This window comes from Panthera leo, chromosome B2 (genome assembly GCF_018350215.1).
Source record: "Panthera leo isolate Ple1 chromosome B2, P.leo_Ple1_pat1.1, whole genome shotgun sequence".
NCBI classification, from domain to species: Eukaryota; Metazoa; Chordata; class Mammalia; order Carnivora; family Felidae; genus Panthera; species Panthera leo.
The window spans coordinates 76,350,138-76,377,063 of record NC_056683.1 but is presented as its reverse complement, the minus strand read 5'-3'; the positions used below and the strand labels follow the sequence as shown (position 1 = coordinate 76,377,063).

The 26,926-nt window shown below is 44.0% G+C and overlaps 1 protein-coding gene across 1 annotated transcript in view; it reads right to left on the bottom strand.

The window, feature by feature from the left end:
- NT5E (5'-nucleotidase ecto) overlaps positions 1-26,926 on the bottom strand; it is a 50,015-nt gene that overhangs the window by 22,680 nt on the left and 409 nt on the right. The window contains exons 2-3 of the mRNA XM_042939294.1: positions 7,128-7,350; positions 2,194-2,382 (exon numbers count right to left, since the gene is read on the bottom strand). Coding sequence (XP_042795228.1) covers positions 2,194-2,382; positions 7,128-7,350 — 412 coding nt within the window. The remainder of the gene's footprint in view (positions 1-2,193; positions 2,383-7,127; positions 7,351-26,926) is intronic.

Here is a 26,926-nt window from a genome sequence, read left to right as displayed (position 1 = left end):
ACGGGCAGAGGAAGTGAGAGAGAGACTGTTAATCTTGGGGCTTAATCCCATGACTTGGGATCAGGACCTAAGCCAAAATCAAGAGTCAACTGACTGAGCCACCCAGGCACCCTCAGCATTATATGAAGTAGGTCCCCAGTGTCACCATTTTGATTGGTATATTTTCACTGGTGGGCAGTCTCCATACCACTGCATGCCAGAACACAGCTATTTACACTTTATGAAGTGCCTTCCCAGGAGTACACACACCACCTCACGTCATTTTCACAACAATGTGGCACTTTTTTTTTTTTTTTTTTTTTTTTTTAATTTTTTTAACGTTTTATTTATTTTTGAGACAGAGAGAGACAGAGCATGAATGGGGGAGGGGCAGAGAGAGAGGGAGACACAGAATTGGAAGCAGGCTCCAGGCTCTGAGCCATCAGCCCAGAGCCTGACGCAGGGCTCGAACTCACGGACCGCGAGATCGTGACCTGAGCTGAAGTCGGCCGCTTAACCGACTGAGCCACCCAGGCGCCCCAACAATGTGGCACTTTGAGTATTATCTCCATTTTGAAACAAAGCTAACAGGTTCAGAGAGGGTGTGACCTGCTCAAGGTCTCTGACGTGAGTCAGGAAGGAAGACTTCTGACCCTAGGTTGTGTTTCTTTCTTTTCATAATTTGTGTTTCTTTGGCTGATTGCAAAAGCAACATGCATTCGTTGTTTGAAAATAATTGGAAGTGCGAAGAAGAAAGTAAAAATTACCTGTATGCTCTTTTTTAAAATTTTTTTTTTTTTCAACGTTTATTTATTTTTGGGACAGAGAGAGACAGAGCATGAACGGGGGAGGCGCAGAGAGAGAGGGAGACACAGAATCGGAAACAGGCTCCAGGCTCCGAGCCATCAGTCCAGAGCCTGACGCGGGGCTCGAACTCACGGACCGTGAGATCGTGACCTGGCTGAAGTCGGACGCTTAACCGACTGCGCCACCCAGGCGCCCCCCTGTATGCTCTTTTTAGTGATAACCCCCTTTTTAACCTTTTTAGGGTATTTTTTTTTTTTACTGTTCAGGGTATTTTTTATTTTTAATCTTTTAAAAATAGGATCACCTTAGATAGCCCACACAGAGACGGCCAAAGCAGCAATCTCTTCAAGGAGAGGGTTCTGCCCAACCAAAGCCTGCCTTTGCACTGCTGATAAAAGTCAGTTACCAGCCAAGCCCTCCTCCTTCCCTTCTTCCTAATTCTTGAAAGTACTTCAATGCTCCAGGTAGTGGTGGTGGGCAGGGGGCATGGTAGGAAAGACTGACTGAGCTAGACTCAAAAGTTTTGGGACATTATAGGTTCCAAACAGAAGGAAAAAAAAGAGGTTTTCTAACTAAAACTACCTAACACTAAGGAGAGAGAGAAGGAGGGAGTGGGGGGGAGGGCGGGGGGAGTGCATACCTTCAAGAGCAACAGTACCTATTGCTTCCAGGACACTCGTAGTCCTAAGTCCCGGTACACAGTAGTAAAGTTAGGACTGGAACCCAGAGTTCCAGCTCCTGCTCGTGAACCTACAAATCAAATCCTGTCACCTTGATCTATGAAGGCCTTATTTATATTATTTTGTTTATGCTTAAAATTTTTTATATGACATGTTGCTTTTTGATATAAACTGACTTTTGGCTGGGGCCTCACAGTAATCTTTTTATTTTACATGCATATTTTATTTTTTTAATTTTTTTATATGTTTGTTTTTGAAAGAGAGAGAGAAACAGAGTGTGAGCAAGGGAGGGGCAGAGAGAGAGGGAGACACAGAATCCAAAACAGGCTCCAGGCTCTGAGCTGTCGGCACAGAGCCCAGATGCGGGGTTCGAACCCACGAACCATGAGATCATTACCTGAGCTGAAGTTGGACAGTTAACTGACTGAGCCACGCAGGCGCCCCTACATGTATATTTTATGCATATATTTTATATATATTTATAATATACATAAATAAATGGGAGCTGACATAATCATTAAACCAATAAATTGTTAGGAATGTCTCTGAATAAGATTTACAACTTACTATGTATGTGTATTATACATCTATTACATATCATAGAAATATACATAATATATATTATATGTTAAATTGTAGTAAAAATAATAATAACAGTTACAAAGACAAAGACACAAAGTAAGTTATCTGGACATTGTGGCCAGTGTAATCCTTCTGAAACAATTACCTGTATAAAGAAATGTATTGGAGTGTCCTCCTACCACGATGTCCACGCCCTTCACTTTCTGAGCGATGAGTTTATCCATTTCAAAACCAGAGTGTCCCAGTGCAATAATTTTGTTCACATTTAGAGTTTTTAGTTTATCTACTTCAGGTTGCAATGCGGTGATTTCATCTTCAAATACTAAATTCCCTCCTAAGGAACAAGATAAGTAAAATGCACATTTATTAATAATTTTTATTATATTACTTATTACACATACTAACACATAGAGTCAAATCACCTTAATCTACCGAAGCTCTTAAATTACTGAAACCAAAACATATTTATAAGTTAAATATAAAATCCCTAAAATGCCAATAAAAATTTGCATCATAATCTTCAGTTACATTCACTTAATGTTGTATTAGTTTAAGGTTGTGAATGATACCATGTTGCTCTAATTCAATCTCAAGCTATGAGGAGGCTTCAGATCTGGAAGCCTATCTATTTTTTAAAAATCTGTTTTTGCCTGAGCACATCAGCATGTTGTGCTATGCATGTCAAGTCACTATGGTGTTGACACACCTTAAATGTATACAATGCTGTGTGTTGGTTATATCTCAATAAAACTGAGTGGGGGGTGGGTGGGGAGGAACCTAGAGTACCTCTAAGGCTTTGTTTGCAAGTTCAGGATAATCCATCTTCAAACTTAAAACTCTGCTGGCAACTAGTCCTTGAATGCCAAGCTTAACACACCAGTTGACAACTGTCTTGCTCATTTGGTAAGGTCTACACTAGAGCAGTACTGAGCTCTGCATTAGACAGGGTCTCAGCCACACATTGCTGGCACTCGGCTGTGGACATTCTTCTCTGGCCACTTACTCCCCCTTGTAGTAGTAAAGGGAGCTTGCGCCCATGGGACAGACTGGTGAGTGTGGGTGTGACTGTGCCGATCCACACCCTGAAAATCAGCAACTCACAGACATGCCGTTGGACTCGTAGTGCTGTCACTGACGCACAGGTGACATTTAAACATCAGGAGTTGTAACAGCTCTGCCACCATTGTCTGCCATGAAAACATCAAGAATAATCTGCTTCTTGCTGATTACTCCAAGAAGTCCAGGGCTCCCTGGTCACTCCTCAGTGCCATGTCACTTTCTCTGTGAGTTCCCTGAGCCTCCCTTTAAATTGACAAGGTATGTCCTCCCCCATGCCTCACTTGCTGTTCCCCTACTGTTTAGCACGTAGCACCTTCTGACACACCAAATATCTTACTCATTTATTTGCCCACTAAACCTGTAAACTCCAGTAGGCAGGGTTTTTTTTTTTTTTTTTTTTTTTTTTTTGTCTTGTCAGCAGCCCTGGTGCCTACACACAGGCACTCAGAGGAAAGAAAAAGAAAAGAAGAGAAAAGAAAAGAAAACAAAAGAAAAAAGAAAGAAGGAAGGAAGGCAGAGAAAGAAAGAAAGAAAGAGAAAGAAAGAAAAAGAAAGAGGAAGGAAGGAAGGCAGAGAAAGAAAGAAAGAAAGAAAGAACGAAAGAAAGAGAAAAGAAAGAAAGAAAGAGAGAGAAAGGAAGGAAGGAAGGAAGGAAAGAAAGAAAGAAAAGAAAGAAAGAAAGAAAGAAAGAAAGAAAGAAAGAAAGGAAGGAAGGGAAGGAAAGAAAGAAAGGAAAGGAAAGGAAAGGAAAGGAAGAAAGAATGAAAAAGAAAGAAAGAAAGAAAGAATAAATATTGAGACCTTCTGAGAACACTACCATTCTCTGCTTTAGTTTGGCTGTAACTAGTCTTTGGACAAAGTTCAGAGAAATGCCTCTGAGAACAAAGGAATGCATTCTCCTAATGTGTCAGGAGCCTCTTGGGATCAGTCATCACACATATACAAAAGCATGGGATATGTTTCAGGATATCTTGAAGGGGGTTGTAGGAATTCCATTACCTAGCTAAAATAAATTAAATGTGCTAGAAATACCAGTTATACCTGTGGGTACGTAGGCAGCAGGACTGGAGGGATGGGGTTGGATCAGGGGCCAGAAATCTGTAGGAAGAACCCATGCACTGGGCCTGTGGTCTTGGTAGAAAGAAAGTGTCCCTAGAAATACCGTTCTATCCCCCACACTCCCCATCCCAGTGCTGGGATCAGTTCCGACACAATTCAGCCTTTCTCTCCTGGGAGCTGCGATGACAGCATCATCCCTTCAGATCCCCCTTCTGTTACAACCTAGTAAAGGGCTAATATGGGGTGCTATCAGAACCCCAGCAAAGGGGGACTTATTTCTGAAGCCCCTATGTCTTTCCACCAACAACCTCTCCTTTCTTACTGGCGACTATTCAAGAAGGGATAACCTTTTCTCCCCATCATGCCTGAACTCCTTGATCAGTCATTCAGGAGGCCCTACAATCCAGTCCTCACCCAGAATTTTGCTTTCCCTGATTGGAACCTGTGTTCCAAGGAACTGAACTACGTGCTGTTTTGTGACTGTGGCCCCCACACTTCCCTGCTCTCATGTGTTCATTCTAGCAACATTTATTGAGAACTTCCCACATGCTGGGTATGATACAAAACATGGAGCAGTGAATGAGACAGATAAGGTCCCTGCCCTCATGAGGCTTGTGTCCTAGCATGTGACCTCACCGCTGGAATGCCCTTTGCCCCAGGATGCTTGTGTGCCCTCGAGGTGGCCAAGGAGGTTCTTCAAGTCTACAGGACCTCCAAGCTAGTCACTCACCCCCTGCTCCTAAAAGACGTTGCCCCACTCCCTGACTTCGTTCTTAGCTCTCTTATGGCATTTAATCACATTCTATTTTAAATGAACTCAAAAGCCAGCGGGTAGAATAGAAATTATAGAGACACATAATTAATTCAAATATTCAAGGCCACATCTTTATCCAAGGATCCTATGCTGGCCTCTCTACTAGGTTCTGGATGTTCACTGAGAAGAGACCCAGGCTCTGTCCTCAGCTGTTCAGGCCAGCACAGGAAGCTGACAGTAAGAGACAAGTGTAATAAGGGGGAGAGGTGTTTGCTGTGGGAGCTGGGGACCCAGAGCAGGAGCGTCCAACCTGACGGGAACCAGGGGCAAGGGCAGCAAACACCGGGCCATGTCACCCCAGGCCTACTGACATTGGCAATTGTTCTGTTAGCAGTCATGCAGCCTGGTTCACTCTGCAATCTGCATATGCTCCTCTTTGCAGAAAGCCCCTGGAAGGCCCGAACCACAGCAACCCCCTCAAACTGAGGGGAGGTCGGATCACCAACCAGAGTGGGAGGCAGAATGAAGCAGAGGACTATCGTCAGCTGGGTGGGGTTCAGAGTAGCCTAAGACTGTCCAGGTCCCACTGGTGGGACCACACACTTCATAGAAGAGCACTTCTGAAACATGTTGAGAGCCGGTGACTCATCATGTCCACAACTCCCCCGGGCTCCATAATAACCTCAAAAACAGCTATTTATTGACTGTGTGTCACACAGTATGCAAAGGCTTAGTCACCTGTGGGACAGATGCCTACCTGCCACCTGGAGTGCCTGATAATCCCTACCTCCCCTACCAGCAGAGAGGAGAGAAGGCCTGTGCCTGCCCTGTCTCCAGGCTGGCTGTACAACCTTTCCCTCAGAGCAGAGCCATGCTGCTCAGGGCCAAGCAGGGCTGACCTTGTTGCTGTCTCCAATGGCTTAGACCTATTGTCACAACAACAATAAATATATCATTTTTTAATTGTTAAATGATAGTAAGCCCTTTATCAGTTAATTCTTAATGAAAACCCTTATTTCTGGATAATACCAGCTCCTAGTTTTCCTTCTCCTCTTTCTCTCTTTCTTTTTCTCCCTTCCTCCCTCCCTTCCTTCCTTCATTCCTTTCTTTTTTTTTACACTATGTTCACCACAAGGTAGCTACCACCTGTCACCACACAATGCTACTATAATACCACTAACTTCCCTATGCTGTATCTTTTATTTCTGTTAGTTTCCCCTTTTTTCCTCCAAATATGGGAAGAAAATTGGTTTGCATAATTTAGAAAAAAATATCATTTTTGTTCTTACTGCCAAAGTGTTTTGGTGAAAGTGTTCCTGTAAAAGTGGCTCAAAAATGTTTCTTTTTTTATAAAATAACCATTTTTTAAAGTTTATTCATCTTGAGAGAAAGAGAGAGAATACATGAACAGGGTGGGGAGAGAAAGACAGAGAGAGGGAGAGACAGAGAATTCCAAGCAGGGTCCATTGTCAGCACAGAGCCTGATGCAGGGCTTGAACTCATGAACCATGAGACCATGACCTCAGTGAAATCAAGAGTTGGACGCTTAACTGACCAAGCCACCCAGGTGTCCCCAAAATGTTTCTTGAATGATTTTAGGGTTATATGTGTATGTATGTACACATACAGATATATATACTATATGAAATATAGCATATATAAAAAATATTTATATTAGGATATGTATACCATGAGACCTTTCAAGGATATGTATTTCTCAAAAAGCTGGATACAACAAAGTCATTAAAAATAACAAAAAGGGAACAAGGAGAGTTAACTAGACATAATAATCATACTAGAAAAGGAAAGGTAAGGTAAATTGAGGTAACGCCCTAGCTTTGGGCTCTCTGGCTCTGCAGGCAATAGGGCAGTGAATTATACAGCTTTTATTCTCCAGTAAGTAACTCTGTAATGTTTAGTACTGGATGTAAATGGCTTTCTTGTCCAATTTTGAATGCACTGAATTAAACAAAGATACTGTGTATGTCAACAAAGAAGTTCAGTGAACAAAACAGCAATGTCTATAAGAAGTAATTTAGAACAATGTGGAAGTCACCAGACTGGTTTTATCAATGTTAACCTAAGTACGCCATTTGCCCAACACAGCACGCTGTTCCTACTCTTGCCTACAGCCCATACAAATAATGCCAAGCTCTGATTTAATACATCTATTTGCAAGCAACAAGTGCTATAAAAGTAGAAAATACCTGGATTTGAGAGATAAGGGGTTTCTTTTGAAGTATATCCAACAATTCCCACAACTTCATCCCCAACAGGAAGAATTTTATATGGCAAATAAAGTCCTGATATTTGAGATGCTAGTGGCCCCTTGGCTTTAATATTTGCACTCAGAATTGGAAATCTGGCCTCTTTGAGGAGTGGATCAATCAGTCCTTCTACGCCATTATCAAATTCATGATTTCCCAGTGCCTAGTAGAAAGGGAAAAGAGAACAAGAATTAGGTACTCTGGAATTTCTGCAAAAACAAAAATATACTGTAAAGAATACTACATTAGCCCAGTGGCTCCCAAACTTGATAGGGTTCTAGGAGGCTGATGGCATGACCTCTGTCATCCTCACAACAGGAGATTTTACTCAGTGACCCTGGCGCTGGGCCCATGGACACACAGATCATCAGGTTCATTTGAGAACTGCTTCCCACATCCCACAGCACCTACTGAAGGTGGCATCAGTGCATGTAAGAGTCACTTGCAACGCTGTCCCTGCTGTCCTCAGATGTGGGGCAAGTTGGAGTCTGCCATTTCCTAAGCTCTGCCCAGGCTTTGCAGGTGGGTTTCTCTCATAAACCCACATTTCAACCCCCCAATGCAATTGTTTCAACATCCCATCTGCTGGGAGAACCATTAAAGTCAACAGGACTTTAGCAAAAGGCGACTGGAAATGTATTGTTGGTAGAGATGCCAGTGACCTCTCCTCCTCTGGTGTCCACATCGTCTCGGTCATTTTTCCTTTATGTTCCCACAACTATGTCTTCCCAAGGGCTGTGTGGTCCTCTAATTCTTTGGGGAAAATGAAGATCCTCCAAGGTAACAGGAGATGGCATTCTCTGCATTTTGCAGGGGGGCACGGGTTTCCTCCTTCGGGCAGCTCTGGGCCGTCGTGGGTTTCATTCCCAGCAGCTTCGTGTCCCAGGAAGATCAAGATGGTGAAGTGTTCACCGACCTTCAGGGCATTGTTAACCCACTCGGAACGCAGGACTTGGTGGGGAGCTGGCATGGTTTACAGGCAGCCTCACCTCCCACCTTCTTTGCTGTCTCCCATTCCTCACTGCTCTGGGAGTGGCTACTGGGTGCAAAACAACCTCTTTGACATCTGGCAGCTTCCCCCAGAGTAATACTGACAAAACACGCATGCCAGCCACCTCCTCTGAAAAACCCTCCGCCCCTTTCTCCCTTGGCCCTAGCATAAGCCCATGTCCCCCAGGCACCTACCTTCCTGTGCTGGCTGCAAGGCTGTTTTGCTAACTTAGTACTTAAACTAGTGAGTCTCAAACTCTCCCATGGCACATCTGATTTTGCTTCACTTTGCCGTTCATCTGGGAATAGACCTGAAAGTGCTGACTGGTGACCTCTCAACCCAGATTAGGACCCTCCTGCATTCTCTTACAGGCCCCACTCCTTTCCTTCCTAGAACATTGCATACTCCAATGGCATGTTCAGCATGTCCGTGGAGTCCTCGCCAGACTATGTGCTCCCTGAGCCACCATGTCCTGCTGTCCTCACCCTGCTCGGCGCTGCAGCCCTTCTCCACCCACACAGGTGCCCCTCTGAACATCTGTGGCTCAAAGAATTGTGTGTTTATGTCCTCACACATATGTTTATACAGAGCAATACAATGTCTTCACATTCCCACACACCTGTCTCCCTAATGAAAGTCAGAATTTCTGAATTTGCCTCCTCCCCCACCTCCTCCCCCACCTCTGAGTATCCATCTTTACTTCTTCCTCTTAACTAATGATTTCTCTCTTAAAGGCTGACCTAAGTCTTAAAGGACCTCCCAGCCTTGGGTAATCATCTTTTTATCATCTCTTTGTTACTTATTATTATTTTTAATTTTGTTTATTTTTGAGAGAGAGACAGAGTGCGAGCAGGGGAGGGGCAGAGAGAGGGACACACAGAATCTGAAGTAGGCTCCAGACTCTGAGCTGTCAGCACAGAGTCGATGCGGTGCCCAAACCCATGAACCACCATGAGATCATGACCTGAGCCGAAGTCAGATGCTTAACCAACTGAGCCACCCAGGTGCCCCCTTTTTATCTTCTCTTTAGAACACCATGATTTCTTCCTGTGGTGAAATCAGTCTCTCTTATGAGATTACAATTAACTATCTTGCTTAATTGTAAAGTCTTAAAAAGTGAATATTTCTATCATTCTTCATGGAGGATTATCCAATGTGTCAGTCACCTTGCAGTTTACCAACAGCAATATATTGGTACCATTTGGCAATGGTTGGAGTTACCTTTTTCATTTATTTGTGGTTGTCTCCTCGCATGGTTGTCAACCTTGCGTGGTTGTCTCCCACTTTAACGGGTGGTGGGTGTCAGAAATAAAGTCTTGAAGACAAGACCGGGTCTCAGAGAACCTTATGGCTCAAAGAGCTCAGGAATGTTGAGTTTTATCACAAGAGCAGCGAAGAGTCCCTGTAGGACCTTAAAGTCGAGATTGACAAGATAAGCTTTGCATTTTAGAAAGATTATTCTGGCAGCACTATGTTGAATGGTTTAGAGAAGGGAATGGCACCAGCAAAAAGCTAGTGTAGGAGCTGATGCAGTGATCCAGGAGGGAACAGTGAGGACTGCATGCAGGGGAATGGATGGAACCAAAACATTGAGGCAAAGGTGGGATACTGGTTGTGGTGGGGTGGGGGGGGCGGTGGTTGGTGAGGAAGAGCGAGTGGGGGGCATTCAGCTGCCCAGGGATTTCTGGCTTTATTGACAGGATGGTGATGGCAGCTTGGGCCAACATGAGGATTTCTGGGGGAAGGGGCTTTGAACACAGTAAATGTCGGTTCTTGTGAGTCCTTGGAGGGAAGTGGCCATGTGGCAGTTGGACATAGAGGTTAGCACTACCACGCGAGGTTAGCACTACCAATCATGAGCTTGACCTGAGCACACTTCTAAATCACAGCTTCCTCTGGAAGGGCAGCAAATGAACAAAGCAAAGGTTGTAATGAAAATGAGTCAGCATTTACCAAGCACTTGCCACACGCCAGCATCGTGCAAAGTGATTTTGTTAAGAAAGACTGATTTTGTGCTGTGAGATTGGTATTATTACTATTATCATTTTACAGATGAGGAAAACTGAGATCTAGAGACATAATGAATTGTTCAAGGTCACGCAGTTAGTGAGTGGTAGAGCTGGGATCAGAACCACTTATGTTTGCAACCTTCTTAACCACTATGCTTATATATAAAGAGCTGTGCATAAGGCCTGGTATATATAGGGATTACTCAAGATAAAATCCTAAGTACCTGCAGTTTTCCATGCTTGGACTTATCTTTGTCCCTTTGTATATAACAGATAAATGATGGTTGGTAGATCTAAATATAGGTAGGTAGATGAATAGAAACGATAGAATAGAATAGGATAGAATAGAAATTTCTTTTTTATACCATCCCTTTACTACTTTATTCAATCAATGGCTTTAGCTCCTAAAGTGTGATGATCCTTCTAGAAGCGATACTTCCCGTGGACCCTTCATTGAGCTCCCTCTCTGAGTTAGGTGCACATTCTCTGCTCTACTGCTCACCTCTGTGCAGCACCTGCACCTGCCTTCTGAACCCCTCTAGTGCCTAGCACAGACTGTGGAGAAGAGCAGGGAGGCACCGCTGAATGAATACATGAATGAGCAGAAGAATCTCTAACAAATTTCTTTCTTCTATATACAGCTAACTTTTCCTACAAAAATGTATTCCTTTGCAGAAAACTGCCTTCGTAAATACTTACTTTCCTATAAACTCATATTTTCATTTCCCCACCATGACTTTCTCCGACCCATTTCTCCTCCATTGCATTCACTACAAGTTCATCATTCATAAGCTCATCAGAAGGAATATCATACCACTTGCTTGAGAACACCACGCTCCCTGCAGGCAAACAGCAGGTGCTCAAGAAATGTGTTAAATAAATTGATTTTTTAAAGTTTTAATTTTAACTCCAGTTAGCTAACACACAATGTTATAGTACAATACAGATGTACCATACAGAAAAAAATTCTTATTCATTTCTATAATTTTTATTAACATGAAAATACCTTAGGAAGAGTCTGCCCAAGAGCACTCAGAGCAATGAAAGACATCCATGTCCCTTTACATCTTACAGAGCATTTGTAACACACACATAAGAGAATTTATGCAAATTCATACTGCAGTATTGTTCCACTTTTCTGGGTCCTATCTAAATATTCCCACCCCTCTCCTTAAGTGCGCTTGTCATTTTTTTTTTGCTGTTCTGCCCACAGCCTCCCCCATGACTTTAACAACAGATCCTGATCTGAGCTAAACTGTTACCGGCTATTATTGCTATAATCCTCACATCAGGCAAGTGTTTTTTCTGACCCAAATCATATTTTTTAAAGTGTTTTAATGTTTGTTTATTTTTGAGAGACAGAGACAGACAGCAGGAGTGGGGGTGGGGGGTGGTACAGAGGATCTGAAGTGGGCTCTGCAATGACAGCAGAGAGCCTGATGTGGGGCTCAAACTCATGAACCATGAGATCATGACCTAAGGCGAAGTCGGATGCTCAACCGACTAAGCCACCCAGGTGCCCTGACCTAAATCATATTCTTATGCTTTCTCCTTCTCTCGTTTATTTTTGCTTTCCAAACATTGCATTTCTAATATTGGGTTCCTTTGTCTACAAGCCCTATTCATTCACTGATTCTAGATCTGACAATCTTGTATATTTTTACCATAAACATTAAATTTCACCAAATGCACTTTTCTGTAACTTAAGAGAGCTGAACCAAACAAAATGACCTCCACCATTGAAATCAGAGAAATTTAATGCGTGCACCTGGTTTAGCCCTGGCTCCCCACCCTCACTGCTTTCTTCATGCAGAAGAGGCCTAAAACACTATTTAAAAAGACAAAAAAGAAAAAAAAAAACTGTTACTCTTCCATGAAAAAAACTTTCCTCACTTTCCATCTAGCCCAGCCCAGCATGTTCAACCACCTGAACACCTTTTGAAATGCTGCTGCCATTTAAAGCTAAAAACAAATGAAAATGTAAGGACAGGAAGAGATCTGATTCAAAATCCTCTTATTAAATTAACTCTGAGGAACAGAGTCTGATTCATTTAACATCTTCTTTAGGGGTATGTTAATATTTACATTTGACGTGGATAGTTTGTCAAAGTCTAGTGGCTTTGGAGAAATTCTGTTGACTAAAGATAAAGCCCAGAGAGATTTTCAGGTCATATGAAGCAGTACTGGAAGAATGAAGATATTCTAAGACTTCTGACTCCAAGTTTCTCCCTGGATTATTAAAAATACCCTGCAGTGAGGACCGAGGGAAAGCTTGTGTCTACACTTCGGTTATCATTCTCATGAATTCTGAATACAGGCCCAAATCTACCTTCCCTTTGTGGGTAAACAATTTCCTTATTTTCAGGTGATTATGAGGTGACTACATCTCTTATCATTTTATTTCCAAATGCACTGTGTGCTAAACAGAATTTAAGCTAACATTCAATTACTGTCTCTTGGATACACTGCAAACAAATGCATATCATAATACCATTCTCCCCTTCTCCCCTACCTCTTCCTCTGTCCATGAAAGATGCCAACTAATTAACTTAATTGACCTTTCCCACTCGGTTTGGACTGAGCCTCAGAATCCTTCTTACCTTAGCCCTACAGGGAGTTACTGTCAATCAACTACAGCTGGCACTGGAGATTAAATTGTTTTTCATGCTCACCCTAATGATTATGTGCAGAATTGATTTATTGACTTCTAACAACAATAAAATATATCCTCAGTGAGTAACAAACGTTAGAGGCAATGCTTTCAAAGAAAGAAGGAAGAATCCTTTCTGACTTTTATTTCCCATGTTTGTTCCATGTATATTGTGGCTGGAATCTGCTACTGAATTCAGCGTTGATGCTCTGCTGCCTGACCACACTGTCCTCTATGCCAACTTTCATGTTTTTTCTTTCCTAAGGCTTTTCTTAGGAAGTGCTATTTATTCATTGCCTCCTTTCACCCGTAAACAAATGTGCCCATTGGTACTGAGGCACTGGTATGAGTAAGTGGATGAACAGAAGAAATAATGACACTCCTCAGGGTGAAAGTAAGAGAAAGAAAGCCCTTGGTGTAGGAGTGTGTCAGCCTGAGCCTTGATGCCAGGATTTCTTCAGCGTCTGCAGGAGACACAGAAGTCAGTGGCCATCCGACAGATTTCTATGAAGGTCTTTCATTATTCTGGAATATTTTACTTTTATGGAGAATCTGCCCTTTTCTTAAAAAATATAATTTATTGTCAAGTTGGCTAGTGTGTTCTTGGCTTTGGGAGTAGATTCCCATGATTCATCACTTACATACAACACCCAGTGCTCATCCCAACAAGTGCTCTCCTCAATGCCCATCACCCAGTTTCCCCTCTTCCCCACCCTCCCCCATCAACCCTCAGTTTGCTCTCTGTATTTAAGAGTCTCTTGTAGTTTCCCTCCCTCCCTCTCTGTTTGAAACTTTTTTCCCCTTCCCTTCCCTTCCCCCATGGTCTTCTTTTAAGTTTCTCAAGATCCACATATGAGCGAAAACATATATCTTTCTCTGACTTATTTCACCTAGCATAATACCCTCTAGTTCCATCCACATTGTTGCAAATGGCAAGATTTCATTCTTTCTCATTGCCAAGCAGTATTCCATAGTATATATAAACCACATCTTTATCCGTTCATCAGTTGATGGACATTTAGACTCTTTCCATAATTTGGCTATTGTTGATACACTGCTATAAACTTTGGGGTACAAGTGCCCCTATGCATCAGCACTCCTGTACCCCTTGGGTAAATTCCTAGCAGTGCTATTGCTGGGTCATAGGGTAGATCTATTTTTAATTTTTTGAGGAACCTCCATTCTGTTTTCCAGAGTGGCTGCACCAGTTTGCATTCCCACCAACAGTGCAAGAGGGTTTCCGTTTCTCCACATCCTTGCCAACATCTGTTGTTTCCTGAGTTGTTCATTTTAGCCACTCTGACCAGTGTGAGGTGGTATCTTAATGTGGTTTTGATTTGTATTTCCCTGATGATGAGTGATATTGAGCCTGTGATGAGTGATGAGCATGTGACTGTGGGCCATCTGGACATATTCTCTGGAAAAGTGTCTATTCATGTCTTCTGCCCTTTTCTTCACTGGATTATTTGTTTTTCAGGTGTAGAGTTTGGTAAGTTCTTTACAGATTTTGGATACTAACCCTTTGTCTAATAGATCACTTGCAAATATCCTTTCCCATTCTGTCCGTTGCCTTTTAGTTTTGATTGTTTCCTTTGCAGTGCAGAAGATTTTTATCCTGATGAGGTCCCAATAGTTCATTTTTGCTTTTGTTTCCCCTGCCTTTGGAGACATGTTGAGTAAGAAGTTGCTGCGGCCGAGGTCAGAGAGGTTGTTGCCTGTTTTCTCCTCTAGGATTTTGATGGTTTCCTGTCTCACATTCAGGTCTTTCATCCATTTTGAGTTTATTTTTGTGTGTGGTGTAAGAGAGTGGTCTAATTTCGTTCTTCTGCATGTTGCTGTCCAGTCTCCCAGCACCATTTGGTAAAGAGACTTTTTTCCATTGGATACTCTTTCCTGCTTCATCAAAGATTAGTTGGCTATATATTTGTGGGTCCAATTCTGGGTTCTCTATTCTGTTACATTTGTCTATGTACCAATACCATACTGTCTTGATAGAAATTTTCCCTTTCTGATCTGTCCATTTACAGTTGATTGATCAAAGCGATAAACAATATGCATTATTAAACAATATGCATTGACTCCCATACTTCATTTAAAATGTCCCTAACACAGGGGTAATATTTGGTAAATATTTACTGAATAAATGAACAAGTAAATAAATAACTGGTAGGAGAGGAGGAAAGTGACAGAGAAGTAATTTCCAAGGCTGGACTTGTTGCTCGTTGCCACCAGCAGCCTCCTCCATGTAACCTAGAATTCTGTACTAGCATCATCATGTCTTGTGTGTGCTGCAATGAGAAACTGCAGTCTCTCTGACCTCTAGTACCAAACTGGCAAAGAGCTCTGTTTTGAAAGCCTCTGATGAATGGTCACAGCAGGCACAGAGTGGTAATTTTAGCAGGAAACTTGGCCATAGAAGGCAAGGAGGGTGCAAATGCCTGGTTGTTGAGAAAGCCTCACAGGCCAGGAACCTGTTAGGCGTCACCTCACACAAAGCCTGCATTCTCAACTGGGCAGCATGTCCCAAAATCAAGCTGTGAAGAGGCCACAGCGGCCCAGTTCTGACGAGCTCCTGGTGTAGCATCCTTGGTCAGACTCTACCTGAAGCAGAATTTTTATTCCAAGTGCCGCAAGAAAATACAGATTTTTTCCAAGATTTGAAATGACTCCTCCTCCTCTCCATTTCAGGCTTGCCTGGCTTGAAGCTAGGCAAGGTGGGCAACAGACACTGAAAACGTGCCCACTGGGACAGGGCCAGTGGCCCAGAGGCCTGTTCCCCTTTCCTGTTTCTTATTTCAGGGGACATTGTATGGAACTGTCTGGCAGTAGTCTGGTGGTTACTGTCCTTTCTCCTTCACCCTCCCCATGCTTCCCCACTCCTGCCTGTCTGCTGGCCATTGAGGAGTCCCCTCCAGGTGGATGGCCTGCAGAGAAGGACATTTCTTGCCATTAAGGCTATAAGACACCTGTGAAGATGCACATGGTCCCAGGGTTAGGAGAGAGCCTTTACAACTCCTAAGAACACCCAGAGAAGCAGAGAGATGTCTGGGCAGCCCTCCCCTTGTCCCCCTGGCTTCCCACTCACGGGCAACCAGCCAGGAAGGACTGTTGCTTCTGCTCCTACACCATCCTCTCTCAGGTGGTCTTCTCTACCACATTCCCACTGCCCCCTCTGACTCCTCACTTCTCACCCACACCTTTCTGGAGTCTTCAAGTCAGCCTCCTGGCCACCAGGCTCACAAACCTCCTGCCACGGCAGGCCATCAGAATGCATTTCTGAAAATGCGCGTACAACTGCTTCTAGCCCCTGCTTTGAGTCCCTCCAAGGTCACTCCAAGGCCTCCTACCTCCCACTGAAATCCTGATCTCCCTGAGCTGGTTCATTTCTTCTGCCAAACTTCAGATGCGCTCAGTTCCAGGAACACTAAACCACCCACACTCAATGAGATGCCTTAGATGCTGCTCAAGTGTGATCTCCTTGTGAAGACTTCCGTGGCACCTCCACTGTAGATACCACACTCTGACATACCTTGCATGCACAGCTCTGAGAATACATGACCTTGCTGTGGCTGTCTGCTCACACATCTTTCTCCCACAGACAAGAGTGGCATTGACTATCCCTGCATCCTTGGTGACACCGGATGAATGCCTGGCACCAGTGCCCAGCAGATGTTTACTGAATGAATGATAAAACCACCCACTCCACCTGTCCATTTAAATGGGCTCCACCTTACTCTCTGATTTGGTACGTGAGCCATTAAAACTTTTCAGAGCAAGGCAGGATTTTATTTTTTACAACTTGGTTAATACTTATTACACAATATTTTGTGAAATGAGAGAAATCAAGTTGCTTGGAAGCTTAGCCAACTGCATTACCATTCCTGGCTGACCCTCTCAGGGCAATTGGCCTGGTTCCCTTGTTTTCATTCTGTGTGTGTGTGTGTGTGTGTGTGTGTGTGTGTGTGTGTGTGTGTGCGTGCGCGTGTGTTTTAGTTTGTTTTTACTTATTTTTGGGAGAGAGATAGAGAGCGAGCAGGTGAGGGGTAGAGAGAGGGCAGAATCTCTGCACACTGTCAGCGCAGAGCCCAATATGGGGCTCTAACTCACAAACCGTAAGATCATGACCTGAGCTGGTCACTCATCCGACTGAGCCACCCAAGCGCCCCTCATTTTCTATTTTAAATTTAGATTTCCACTAATATCTTACTGGCCTTTGTGAATGAAGATTTTTTTTTTTTAAGTTGGTTGAACTGTTCTGTGTCTTATGTACATGAGAACATTATTTAGATTTCATGATGGCAGTTAGGGAGAAAATGGAACTTTTTAGAGTCTCTTTCTATTGGAAATCTGCTGAGGATACCCAACTATCAAAGGATGCCTATGTCTGAATTAGTAAGGGGATATTTCAGAGCCTCAGCTTTGTTCACAGAGGACTATAAAAATTACTAATGATTTGACATAAGGGAAATTTCAAGAAAGTTTTTTTTAAACACAAAAAATAGGACAAAAAGAAATGTTAATAGTTAAGATCTTCATGCTACGTAGTCCAGCCCTATTCACATATTAACTTATTTAATTCTTATGTTATTAGGTAGGTGCTATTATTTGCCCTTTTCCTAGATGGGGAAATGGAGGCACAGGGCTCTCACAACTAGCAAGTGACAGAGCTGAGGTCTGAACAAAGGTAGCGAGGCTTAAGCATCCAGGGCCTTAACCATTCTGTCAAACTGCCACTAATGTAAATACCTGGAAGGGATGGGTATCATTCAACTGGCTTCTTACAGGGTTCTAGAGTGTCAAGCAACAAGGCCCCAGGAAGTCCTTGTCCTCAGGAAGCTGAGAAGACAGACAGGGAGAGGGCAAGACATGAGCGCATGCATCCACGCATCCATCTGTGCATACATAAGACATGTGGGAACCACAGACAGGGGTGTTTGTGAAACAGCCCAGCAAAGACATGGGCACAGGCTGCCCGCTCAGGACCAAAGGCGCTCAGAGTGGGAGCTTTACCTCTCCGGCACCAGTTAGGGGAAGCTCACAGGCAAGTGGCTGCAACTGTACACACAAGTGAGGCAATGAAAACATGAGGGCTGAGGTAGTCAAATCTTCTAAGTGAAGACAAGAGGCTTAAACATGATGTTAGAAGAAAAAGGAAGGAAATAATTGATTTAAGGGCAGCGCGGTATGCATGACACAGAAGAAAATTAATTGTTTTAATCCACAGAAATCAACTGTAATAAAGTCAAAAAGCCATTTGTCAGAAATCCACAACATCTGTATTCAGCTAATCATTGACACACTAGCTCATCTCATTAAGGACTGGAGGCAGCAGCACACCCTCTCATCTAAGGATTGAGGGGAGAGCCTGACCTATTACACAATGGGGCTCAGTTGCCGATCACTCAGGGAAACTCAACAAGGACTTTAAGAGGAGAGGACTACAAATTCGGTTTGGTTTAGTTGATACATTTCTGGAGTTGTGGACCATTTCCGGTGTTGGGTTGTGCTCTCCCTGGCCCCTTAGCCATGGGCCGGGTCATGGTGGTCCTGGCAGGTGAATGTGGCCTCTGACTAAATGACAGAAAAGATCCTGGGGCACGGCCCAGCTTACGTGCACTTCAATGTTTGTTGACCGAATGAATGAACAGGTACTGAACAGACAGCATTTCCCATTTCCCACATCAGATGGAAAAATTTACGAACTCTCTATGTGCAAAATACATATATCAGCATTACATTTAGAATTATCTATTCGACTGATGGACTTCCATGCAGGTTTAACTATATCTCTGAGGGGCTAGAGGGCTCTAGCTAATGTGTGGATTATATATGGAATCAATTATTCAAGTGAGGGAAAAGAGGTGTCAGAGAATTTTCAAATTCTAGTTATGTGGTTGAAGAAAAGACACTGAAGGAGTTCACACAGTATTCAGATGTATCTGTAACTGAAGAGCAGAAAGCTTCCAGCTCACTGTGTGATTTGTTTCTTTTTGTTTGTTTTCCAATTTTCAGTTGGGTAAACACAGAGGCCAGAACAAGGACAAGATGAGCAAAGAAACCGCCTTTGCTTCCTCCCTCTGTGTTTGAGGCCGGTCCCACCCCGCCCAGCTCTGGTGTAGAACTCACTCTGGAAGAGAGGAAGTAGAAAGGCCATGACCACAGCCACAGGATGGAGTGGGGGCCACTGACATCACTGAGGCTTGGGGATCAACAACCACCCAGACTCTCAAAACTTCTGAGGTCTGAGCTCTATGAATAGCTACTAACTTACTTTGCCTTAAACAACAACAACAACAAAACCATTGTCATCAGTATACCTCTTTCAAACTTTCCAAATTAGCATTGTTAATTTGTCTTTCCTGGACATGGGTTTGCTATAGAAGATAAAATAATTCTGAAAGTTTCTTTGATGTGAGAGACTTTGTAAGCACCTGAATATAAGGTGACTTCCCCCTTGCTTAGGGATTAGTTTTCTGTGGAGAAGAGGAAACATGGCAATCATCCATTTGGGCATCTGTGACACATAAATTAAGGCTTGACGTTGTGTCTTCTGCAGACCAGATTTTGGTTCCTGAACTCCCATGCTCAGGTGTTAGAATTTCAGTCATTTTTGCTTTGCTTTGCTTATGCCCCACCTTCATAGGTCTTGCTCAGCCTATGTGGTCAACAAGGGCTCAAAAGGGCACTGCCCCTCTATCCACTGAATAGCAGGTTTCTCCCTAGCAGGTCTGATCCGCTGTCCTTGGCACTTAGCAGAGAGCCTGGCGCATGCAGTTCTTAGTGAGTATTTGTGGAGTGAATGAATAAATGAGCCTCAAAGACAACAGGCTTGAAACTGGGCTCATCACCCTACCATTCCTTAGGCCATCACCTTCTATTACATATAGAGTAATGTTCCATCCAAATCCTGTGAACCTCTATCTGGAAACAGTTGCCAACTCAAGGTACGTGGGAGAAGACCCAATCCATCTCTCCACAAGGAAATAGCTGTCGTAACAGCAACTGTGACAGAGACCTAAGAGAGGTGTCACTCAAACTGAGACTTGTATGTAAAATTAAGTTCTGGGACAAACCAAGTTACACTAGCAGATTTGAAGCAAGACGGAGGTCTGGGCAGGGCCTGAGCTGCTGAGGAGTGACATGTAACAGACCACCCCCTCCAGTCCCCCATCCTACAGATGAGGAATCCGGTGGCCAAACTCACATAGCTAATGAGTGGGAAGAGACAAGCAGTAAAACCTGGGTGTGGTGATGTCTCGTCCAAATCTCTTTCCATGGCCCCTGTCTGCCACAGGCCACAGGGTCCAGTCCTGTCCAATCACCTCAGGAGAAGCCTTTAGACTGCAATTCTGTGCGGTAAATAGCAGGCTTCAGCTGTCAGGGGGTAAGGTTCAGTAGAAGAGTCCGTGCTCCCGTGTGGTAGTGTCAAACTGCTGACTCCCAGTGCCCCTGGCCTGAACCCTCTTAGTCATCTTTTGATTACACCCTCTCCTGAGTCACCCCTGCCAACAGAAGGTGAGCACCGCCAGCACTTCCTAACACCTTACCGAGAGCCGACGTCATGCTAAGCGCCTCCCGTGTGCCACCATGTCCTTTCAACCCCACAACAACCCATGTGGTGAAGACTATCATCACACCCATCTTAAGCATGTGGAAATGGAGGCTTCAAGAGATGAAATAACCTGCTGTCAGTCCACAGAGAGGGGACTTGATCCCAGGCGGTCACCCCAGAGTTTACTCTCTTGGCCCCATGCCATCCTGCCTGCCTGCTGAAGCCTTCCCATGGACTCAGCCTTTCTCCCCCCATCACAGTTCAGTGACCACTTCACCCTAGACTGCTGCCCAGCCTCTTCTCCATCCTCTTCCTGGGGGGGGGGGGGGTCTTCTCTCTCCCATCCATTTCTGCTCATCTTCTAAAACTGTGACTTCCCTATGCCACTGACAGTTTTTTTCCCTCACATCAACCAATTCTCCAGTTCTCTGGGGTTACAGACTGGGTGCCCAACAATTCGGTTCAAGTCTGCCACTATCTACCTGGAATGAGCACCAGACCTCACCAGTACAAGGGCTCAGTGCTACAGGACGGCCCTCACTTCAGGTGCCAGCTGCCAGTCCTGGGCACCTCTACTTCTGACCAACCAGCTATAAACTAGGGATTTGACGGACCTCCTCCACAGGTTGGATAAAACTCAAAGAAGTCAGGGAAGTGCTTTAGTTACTATTACTGGTATATTATAAAGGATACAACTGAGGGACAGCCAAGCAGACAACATGCATAGGGCAAGGCATGCAGGGGGCCAGGGGGTGTGTAGAGCTTCCATGCCCTCTCTGGGCACACCTCCCTCCCAGTACCTCAGTGTGTTCACCAAACTAGAAGCTCTCTGAACCCCAGCATTTAGGGGGGTTTGTCACATAGGCATGATTGATTAAATTATTGGCCATTGCTGATTAACTCAACCTCTCACCCGTCTCCCCTCCCAGGAGGTTGAGGGGAGACTGAAAGTTCCAATTCTCTATTCATGCCTTGGATTTTCTGACTGCCAGTCCTTTTTCTGAAGCTATCTAGTAGTCCCCAGCCAGCAGTCATCTCATTAGCATACAACAGGCTCTCCTCACTCAGGGGATTCCAAAGGTTTTGGGAGCTGTATGCCAGGAACTGGAATAAAGATGAAATATCTGTTTGTTTGTTTGTTTTTTTTTTTTTATACCACAGTTGCCTTCTACTCAGAAACCTCCAGTGCCCCCAGCCCCCACCCTGGTGTGACAAAAGAGGAGAGCCCAAACTTTTCAGATGGCCATTAAGCTGTATAAAAGCTCATCTCCCATGACTCCTGCCTCCTCAGTTCTGGTCCAGAATCTTGCAGATTCCTGCGATTCCTGCCTCTGCACCTCTGTCCCATCTGCCTGCCCCTTCGTTGAATCAAAACATTTCACTGAACTGAAATTGAATCAATGTGTTTAGAATTGTGTGGAACCTCAGAGATGAGGTGGATCAAACCTCTTATTTTATAGATGAGGAAGTGGTGATCCAGACAGGTGAATGGCATAGCCCCAGGTCACAAATTTATTATTGCTTAAAAGGTAGAGAGAACAGTACCAATGTCTGAATTTCTGGTGATGAGTGCTGGAGATGATAAGCTTCAAATTAATAAAATTAATAAACTCTTTTTAAAACTGTTTATTTATTTCTTTTGAGAGAGAGTATGCACATGAGCAGGGGAGGGGCAAAGAGACAGGGAGAGAGAGAAAGAGTCCCAAGCAGGCTCTGCATTGCCAGCACAGAGCCTGATGCAGGTCTCAAACTCATGAACCATGAGATCATGACCTGAGCTGAGTTCAAGACTTGGATGCTTAACCTTCTGAGCCACCCACCCAGGCGCCTCACCAAATTAATAAACTCTTATGTAAACTTTCAAAAGCACAAATCACAAGGCAAAAAAAAAAAAAAAAAAAAAAAAAAAAAAGGGAGACAGAGATTAATTTGATTATACCAAATGAAGGATTTCTGTTCAATGAAGGATTGAGTTAACACACATAATCAGAAGATAAAATTGGTCACAGATCAATACCTAGAACTCCTGAAAATCAGGAAAAATAGAGTAAACCTAATGTTTAAAAAAGAGCAAATGAAGTGAACATGCAATAGGGAGGAGAAAACCTCAAAAGTGAATATACCAAAGTCCGCAGTTATTGGAAAAATACAAGATCGAATAATGAGATGACATTTCATACCTACTGGAAAGCTGGATAATGCTTCAAGATAGGAGTAAGGATTTGGGGATTCACATCTGTGTGGGTGTAGAGATCAGGGAGAGTAGAGCATGCCAGTCCCACAGGAAAGCAATCTGGCAGTCTTTAGATGTAAGGATACACATCCCTGGGACCAGCAATTCTACCATGGGGTATGGATCCCAAAGAAATCCTCCTAGGCAGGAAGTGGAGGAAGCTATTCAGAGCAGCCTATTTGTGTAACTGCAGCATAACTGGTGCCATCTCCAAAACCGTCACCAAAGAGCAGATAGTAAAATGTACAGAGATCTCTGTGGAGCACAGTACACAGCAGACACAGGATGACATGGACAAAGTGAAAACAACCAGTTTAAAAAAGCAGAATCAGACCTATAAGTACAGAGAACAAACCATTGGTTGCCAGAGGAAAGGAGTATGGGGTTGGGCAAAATGGGCAAGGGGGAGTGGGAAAACAGGCTTCCAGTTATGGAATGAAGTTACAGGAATACAAGGCACAGCATAAGGACTACAGTCAATGACATTGTAACAGTGTTGCATGGTTGTATGATGACAGATGGTAGCTACATTCGTGAGTACAGCAGAATGGCATAAACTTGTCCAATCACTACCTTGTAACTTGAAACTAATGTAACATTGTGTGTCAAGGATACTCAGATAAAACTAAAACAAAAACCCACACAACCAGTTTAGGGCAAAAGCAAGAAACAGAATGAGCTGAGCAACAGGAGGAGTTATATAAATTACATATTTATATATAAACTATATATATAATACATAGTTATATATTTAAAACATAACAACCCTAACTATATATATGGGCACATGGGTGGCTCAGTAGGTTGAATGTCCGACATCGGCTCAGGTCATGATCTCTGGTTGGTGAGGTCGAGCCCCACATCTGCCTCTGCTGTCAGCCTGTCAGCACAGAGCCCACTTCAGATCCTCTCTCGTCCCCCCTCTCTCTGCCCCTCTCCCGCATGTACTCTCCCCAAAACAAATAAATACTTGAAAAAAGAAAAGAACCTTAACTATAATAAAGGTTCTGGAAGTACACACAGGAACAAAACATGAACATCAAACAGAATGGCTGCCCATGTAGGAGGTGGGGAATGTTGATGAGAAGCGATTTGATTAGAGGTCCGCTGGGAGAGTTAAAGGCAGGGGCCCCAGTCCCCACCCTGCCTGCTGGCTCAGGCACCAAGGGGCTGTTTGCTAAGGCTTCAGCTGCAGTCTTTCAAACAGAAAGTTGGATGGAGGGGCAAGCACCTCAGAAGCAGGCCGGCTACAAATGAGGCTGCCCTTCTCCACTGAAGCTATTTCCTCACAGCCCACTCTGAAGGCAGGAAGCCCACCTCAGGGCATGAACCCCTCAGATTGTGTGCTTTGGGGGGAGGTGGTTCAAAGTCCACTCGACGAGTAAAATAGTTTAGAAAATGGGGCTTAGGAAAGACAGTGGAGGGGGCAGAGGAGGGATGGTAGAGTGTGCCAGGCAGTCGGAATCGGATAAACTAACACTGTAAACCCAAACCTTCCATTGTTTTGTTTGCTTCCTGGCAGCACATCCAGAAGTAACCTTTACTGAGGACTTACTATGACCCAACAGGGTGCTAGGGATTTTTACACTTGTCTTACGTACTGTTCACAGAAATCCGACACGGGGGTGGGAGTTATCCCTCTTGTTTTACAGTCAGGGAACAGGGGGCTCAGAGAAAGTACCCCAGCCAAGCTCACACTGTGACTGCATCCACTTTGTCTTCCTCATGCCTTCAGGGGCACTAATCCTTCCATGGAGACAGCTAGCCAACTAGTGGCTTCTGACATTCTCCCTCTAGAACTTTCTGCCCAGCAGCTGGGTTTAGGAGGTTTCCAGGCTTGCCCCAGGCCCTCCAGAGGTATGAAAACTGTTCCAGCAGCTCTGGCTGGGACACACAGGTCTAGAAAGTCAACACCTCTTCAGAGGCTCCTGCTCTAGGGAACTCCTGGGGTTGAGCTAGATTCTAGTAGCTTCCTCTTTGCCCTCTATACTCTTGAGTCCTTAGACGTGGCTCCTCTAACCAAGTACAGTTTCTAGAGAACTGGAAATGCCCCTGAACAACTCTTTTCCATCCTACCCTAAATCTCCAGCTTCCTGGGATTTAACATGTGGAAGGTGAGTGGGTGGAGTGAGGGAACATTTATAACAGAACAGCAATAAATTCCCTGAGAGTAGAATAATATAAACAAAAAATGACAGTGAAAAATCTCCTTATCACATGCTAACAAGCATAACAAGCATAACAAGACTAGAATTTTATGCAGGTCAAATCATGTTTGTCAAACCCCACAACTGCAGAGTAAGTCCTGATGAGATACTATCAGGAACATGGCCATCAGCCTTCCCCCATTTTATCTCCTGTTAACATATAGTAGCTTATTTTTCCTCAGGCCCCAGTCCAATGATTCTGAGTAAAACTTAAAATTATTGCATCCAACAAAAAGCATTCTAAATAATTTCCAGTGGTGAACCGCTGTAACTTGCAGAAAATGGTTCCAGCCTCAGCCAGAGTTCTATCATAAGTACTTGATATGGTGATTAATATCATGGGATCAATTTGACTTAAAGAGGAAAACATTAGTATTAGGGAAAACTAGGAATTCTCCATTTTTTTTCCACCTAAAGGAGTTTACATAGCCATGGAGAAAAGGATGCCACAAGAAAAAAAGTTGAGAATTGTGGTTCACATGATATCAAAACAAACTCACATAATGTTTATTTTCACTTCTGGGAGGAAATGAAGACGTAGACTAGTTAACAATTCAATTCAATAAATATTTATTCTGTCAGCATCGCACACAAAACACCAGGTAGGTTGGGCTGTGGAAATACCAACGCTAAGAGACCATACAGGGTTCTTGAGACCCATCATTCTTCTGTGGAGTCCAGACAGATGCTGGTGAGCCGCCCCCACTCCATCTGTGGACTTGCGGGGCTTAGGGCTCTGTTTGAATTGTTGTGATTTCAGTGACCGTGATAACCTTATGACCAACAATCAGAATGGAGAGGAGCTCTCTGCCCATCTCTCACCTCTCTGAAATGAGCTTTCTTTTTGGCAGAAAAAAGCCAAACAGCTCTACCTTATCATCTTTTCCCATCTTCCTCTCTCCACGTTTCCAGGGAAAAAATAACTTCTGTGCTCTTCTCATACCAAGTGTATTGTTAGCCCTCTGTATCCCAGCCTGGACCACACCTCTCCTTCCTTTCCCTGTATGTGGGCTCCACAGATTTCCCTGCTTTGTTCTCCTTCTTATAAAGCTCTTAAGATTTCTTATCACCAGTTACTCCACAGAATCCCTTTAGTCTAGGATTTTACACAGGGTTAAAGTTGGGTGGTAGTTTGATTAAAAAAAATAAACCAGATATATGTTTTGGGCATATTTATTACTGTGAAACCCCTCCCTGCTCATTTTCTAGAATTGAGTCCAAGAAGTAAGGCATTGCCTTTAACAGAGCATTTGGGAGCTTGGATTTAAAACTCTTGCACATGTTTTAAGAGTGCCTCATCTCTTAAGTTGGATTCCCTTCCTATATCTCTGCTGCCAAAGCGATTTTATTGAAATCCTCTGAAACCCCAGTGCTCCAGCATTTTGGGTCTCTCTGGAAGTTTCTTTCTTCTGTTAAAAAAAATATAGAGTAGTATCTGGTAATAAAAGTAACATTTACAGAGGCCACACCATGTGCCAGTCAACCCTCTGAGGCAGATACAATTATTCTCCCCATTTTATAAAGGCTGGAACTGAGGCCCCGAGAGACAGTAAATAACTCGCACACAGAAGGTAGTTGCACCAGGAATCTACCCCAAGCTTGTGAGCTTAATCGGGCTCAAGCTCCAACATCAAAGGGATCTGCAATCCATTCTTATCTTGTCTCCCTTTTGGAGCCCATGACCAGGGCACTGTACCCAACCTCTTTGAGTTGAGTTTTCCTTCCAATAAAAACGAAATAAAACATCCTACTCCTGACCCTGGTTTTGGATAACTGCCACTGCTCCCATGTACCCCAGCTGACTCCCCTGGGAGGTACGGCTGTGTCCCTCTCCTCTAAATGCCCCCCCCCCAGTGGGGGGGGGGGGACTCAAACGCATCAATCCATTTAAAAAGAATCATCCAAAGGACTTCTATGTCTGTATCTACCCGGCACGCCGGCGGGAGCGTCGCTTTCTCCCCACAGCGCTCTGCGTCCTGTTCCGGGCCGGCCACTCGGTGCCCCGCCGTCCGCTGCTCCTCCGCACTGGGTTCCCTCTCGGTTCGGGACTCCCACCCCAGGGCTCCCCAGACTCCCCACTAACAAGGCGCCCTCTTA